General features: G+C 35.0%; 1 protein-coding gene across 1 annotated transcript; it reads right to left on the bottom strand.

The window, feature by feature from the left end:
* Positions 1 to 483: 483 nt before the first annotated feature.
* Positions 484 to 3,603, bottom strand: LOC128244742 (uncharacterized). Its single transcript, XM_052962793.1, has 3 exons — positions 3,260 to 3,603; positions 1,450 to 1,745; positions 484 to 1,079 (listed from the first exon to the last, which is right to left on the bottom strand). The coding sequence occupies exons 1-3, from the start codon at positions 3,464 to 3,466 to the stop codon at positions 599 to 601; spliced, it is 984 nt and encodes a 327-aa protein (XP_052818753.1). The 5' UTR covers positions 3,467 to 3,603; the 3' UTR covers positions 484 to 598.
* Between the last annotated feature and the right edge of the window lie 1,247 nt (positions 3,604 to 4,850).

Here is a 4,850-nt window from a genome sequence, read left to right as displayed (position 1 = left end):
CTAAATTTTGGTATTCGCCACACAATTTTGAGTATGGGTGTAATGGAATATGCATCATCTGCAACCTCTTAGAAGACACCTTGGATATAAGACACCGCACGCTTTAAATGATTGTGAGTCGTAAAACGTTTAAGTTAAAATGCATGTTACATGTATTAGGAAGCTTCATTTAAGATTAACATGAATGTTTTATTTGGAATGGTAGCTTCTCCATTGGTTCCACAAGTGATTAAAGGTTTGTTTGGAATCATATCGGAAGTGATTAATGTCATGCGGTCTAATTAAACCTTCCTCATAGAACAGTCAAACACTTTGGACAATAAAAACTTGAAAAGGAAGGCAAGCCTTGTTTACGGCTTCCGTTTATGCTCACGATGGCGTTTTCTATCAACACCGGAAACACACGGAATAAGCCTATATTTTATACGAAACATTCCGAAAGTGTAGTCATATACACGAATTTAAGTGAACAAAAACTGCATATATAGCTATTTATTTGTCGAAACATTGAAGTTCACAGTTCATATACAAGTATATATTTACGCGTACAAATACCGTCAAAAATACAAACCGATAAGTGTACATCACATTCAACAAGTTATGTGTTTGTTTTTGGACAGGCCATCCACGAAAAGCTGGCGCCATACATAACAGTATTCGCCCATTCCGAGATCCTAAACTTAAAATATGCATTGTTCATCTCCGTAATTGACCCGCTAACACGGACATTTGCATTGTAGGCCGAGTCCAAGAGCTTTAGTCCATAAACGATAGCCGGCTTGCTGTTGAAGGCAGGCTGAAAGTTGATGGTCAAGGTCACAGGGTAAGACGGACGTGGATTAATCTGGTGAGGTCCAAACTCCCCAGACTGGCATTTCTCCTCAAGTGAAGTGTTGATTCTTGAGACTGCGTCTTTGAAACTCGTCATTTGTTGTTCTAGTGCGGTGTTGACGTTGACCAAGCTGGAGTTCAGAAAGTTCACTTCCTTGTCTAGTAGTAGCACGTGATTGACAGTCTGACGCTGAGTGACATTTAGAGAAGAGAAGCTTGTATCAAGCCATTCCAATCTTGTATGCATCCTGGAAAAACAAGATACAATTTGAAATAAATAAAGAAGTAAATTCAAGAAACTTTTTAAATTTTGAAGTAAAATCCGTATACGCATGTAATCTATTGTCATACTCTGAAAAGATTGCGCATGATACGAATTCTCAACAATCTCAATTAAGGAATTTCTGCGTTTCCATTAGGTGATATTCAGTCACGAAAACCTCGTTATCTTCTTTATTATGCATTGAATTGTTTTATGAAATGCTCATTCCTTTTTGTCATTTACCAGTCAGCCAAACATAAAAATATCACGCCCTTTCACTTTGTTCTTCTAAAACAAAAAGCAATTGCACCTTGTATCTTCTATTCATAAAATATGCTAACGCTTGTTTTACTGACCTTGCCAATGCGTCATTCAATTTCTTTATATCGTGCTCAACGTCCCTCCCGACTTTAAATACCTCAATAAGAAGGTTTGCTTGTGTTTCATTGAGAGTTTCCACTGATGCCACCAGGGTGTTTAAATGGGATCTTATTAGAGCTACATCAGTTTTCATTTGATCAAGAGTTTGTTTTGTGTGCGCTTTCTCACTCTGGAATGCCTTCCGAAGGAAGTTCATGACACCACTTTTGCTTTTGTTCATCTGTGCGTCAGACAGACCTTCTCCAGCTGTGGTGTTTGGCACGTATGGGCTCTGTGAAAACATATAAATTGATTAAAGCATTCTGTTCATCATTAAGATATGTTTGTTATATTTCAATTGTAAGCTGAATGTCGATGCCTGGTACCCCCAATAGTGGGTATCAATTGAAATAAGTTTGGCTTTTGATTAAGGAAATGATACTCTGGCCACAATGTATAAAACCAACCAATATATACACCAATTGTTCGACAAAATGTTTTCCAATATATTCTGTGAGCTATTTTAACAGTTATGTTAATATTGACGTTTGTAAATATTAACGTTTAATTAAATTTTATAACGTTTTTAATATATGCAGTCGAATCCTGTTGGATTGAACTCGCTTCGCCCGATGTCCTCGTTGGCTCGAACTGGATGAATATGACGATTTGTTTCTACAAAATGTAACAGTTCACGCTGGGCTCGAATTTTCCGAAATTCGAAGTAATTTCGCCCGTCCTTTTGAGTTTGAGTCAACGGGGTTCGACTGTAGTTTGTATTTTGTTGAGTTAACATACACGGTGTTTTGGTAGTGCTCAAGGTGTAATAAAGTGCATTACTGTTCAACAGATACAATAATCTTTATTTAAAGTCGTGTAAATGATTACAAAAATAATTAGCTCATTGAGTTATTTTCCGACATGAATTAAAAACATACATAACGAAACAAAACAATACTTTGAACAGGTTACCCAAAAGTATAAACATATAGTATTAATAAGTTGCATATTGGTGAAATACTTACAAAAGCCGTTTCTTATATTAATTCAGACAATTACAAACAAGTAAGGTGGATTAGAGCACTGTATACAATGATACCATCAACTAGTTTTTCCGGGTGTACGGCAAGTCCACACGCGCATTATCTCGCTAGTTTACATACCAATGTTAAAAGGTTAGTTTTTTCAAGAGTATAGATTAAGGATAATAATAGTATACAATCATCCTTAACATCAAAGCGGTAAGCAGTATTGTGTACATGGGAATTTTAGTATGGTATAGTAACGTGTTGTTGGTATAAAAATGTTATATATCATTAGTATAATTATTTTACTTAAGCTTGCTAATTCAAGTCTTTGGAAAGAATTGCTCGTAGTACTTAGACAAATGATAATATATACTCAGTGAAACAAATCATAATTCTCATTTTATTTATAGATTATAAAGAAATATTTGGAAATTGAACATTAGTCCAACACCAACCCACGTGCGGATAGCGTTCGAAACTCGAGGTAGTTATAAGAGCAATTTATTTCCTTTGGGAGGCTGTTCTATACCTAATTGGCCTTAAAGGAATATAGTTCTTCACATGTATTTTACCCTTTCAAATTCCTTTTATTCGTTTTTGAAATGTTTTCTACAAAAGTGATGTTTGACAAAATAGGAATTTTGGTGGATACATGGAAACTCCAAATCCAGGCTACGATACCGCTCAGTTCTGTTAACATCTGTACAAGAAAAATGATCAGACAAATAAGGATAAAGAAAAATAATTGTCATGTTATATGCACACAAGAAATACGCACCTGGTGTTCTTGTAGTTTTTCAATATCAGCTTTCGCTTGACGTAGTTCTTGTTTAGTTTGCAATTGTTCATTCCTCATTAGAGCCATTTCCAAATTCATCGTGTCAATCTTCGATGACAAAATGTGATACATTGAATCAGTGATGCCCGGTGTTTGAACACAGAAAACAGCTTGTACACACAAAACACATGGAATTAGATATCGCATCTTTATTCTTCACAAATAAATTCAGTTGTACTTAATTCAAAATTAATATAATGTTTTACACTGATATGTTTCGTCGAATACATTCGACAGCCTTTCCTATAAGTCTAAATATTTGTAGATTATAACTCCGATTGCTGAATAATTCTGTTTCAGATTGCAAAATGTTTTCCGAGATAAGCTGTAATTGCATATTTGTTTACTATCTACGTTGCATTTTCATACTCTCTTGACGCTTATCTCAAGCACTGCAGGTGCTGAGGTTAAATTGATGTGTGACCTTTCAGGAAGGTTGGAATGCGTTTCGGTATTGATAATTATTTTTTAGAAACTTCTTTCCGAAAGGTTAGAATGCGTTTTGGTATTCATAATTATTTTTCATAAATTCTACCTAATGTTCCAAAAAATCGGAGTCCGTAATTTAACTCGGCGTTGCAGGTGTGGGCCAGTATTAGCAATACAAGCATTATAGGAAATTTCCAATAATTAGTGTTATATTGTGCCAGTTTAACACAATTATTATTGGAAATATTTTGTAGCGTTAAGTTCAATGAAATGTCAAATATTCAGTGAATCATCCGCTATCGTAGTTATTCGAGCGATATATATGTAGTTCGGCTTATCTAAGTGACATTTTTTATGATTTTAGATTTCGATGAAGGAAGCTGCTGTATCCATTTGGAGGGGAATGAGGTGTACAAAGGCGCAACATTTTGATAGCATGTTTACAGTTTTAAGTCCGACTAACAAGTGCTTTTAAAGTGTACAGCATCAGTATTTAATATGATTATGCACTTTCTGTGAGGTATATGGAAATCAATAGTTTTCCCAGCTGTATCACAACTATATCCATAAATATAAACCTAGCACTACACACGTGGAATAGTGTCACCGGTAAACTGTGTTCATCTGAATATCTGCACAAGTTTTAGACTTTGAGCCAACGTTTTGCATGGCTATGACAATACAATTACTAGCTTTGAAAACAAAAACAACACACAACAAATGAAACACATTGTATCATCGATATTTAACTGATCCTGAGCAGTGCAGCAAATTCATTACTAATTTTGAATTTTATTCTGAAACACACACACGCCGACCATTTCTTAACGTTTAATGGTGTTAAGAACTGCCATATCTCAAATATTTTATTCTGAAACACACATACGCCGACCATTTCTTAACGTTTAGTGGTGTTAAGAACTGCCATATTTCAAATATTTAGGTCTCTAAATCGAACATAAACGTTAGAATGTTTACAAATATCAATGCAATAATGAAAAAATATGCCAAAATAATAAGTTGTGCTGTTAAGTTTCATAAAACCTTCGGCAATTATCCGTCAACTTGGATTCCGGGAAACGGTCAACGCCTACTGACCCAA

Source organism: Mya arenaria, chromosome 8, assembly GCF_026914265.1.
Source record: "Mya arenaria isolate MELC-2E11 chromosome 8, ASM2691426v1".
Taxonomy (NCBI): domain Eukaryota; kingdom Metazoa; phylum Mollusca; class Bivalvia; order Myida; family Myidae; genus Mya; species Mya arenaria.
The sequence above is the reverse complement of the archived record's forward strand: the minus strand, read 5'-3'. Positions and strand labels throughout refer to the sequence as shown.

Coding starts and splice junctions, on each gene's coding strand:
- LOC128244742 (XM_052962793.1), bottom strand. CDS start 3,466: ATGCGATATCTAATTCCATGTGTTTTGTGTGTACAAGCTGTTTTCTGT. Junction 1,746..3,259: donor AAAAACTACAAGAACACCAG/GTGCGTATTTCT, acceptor ATGTTTTCACAG/AGCCCATACGTGCCAAACAC. Junction 1,080..1,449: donor TTGAATGACGCATTGGCAAG/GTCAGTAAAACA, acceptor TTGTTTTTCCAG/GATGCATACAAGATTGGAAT.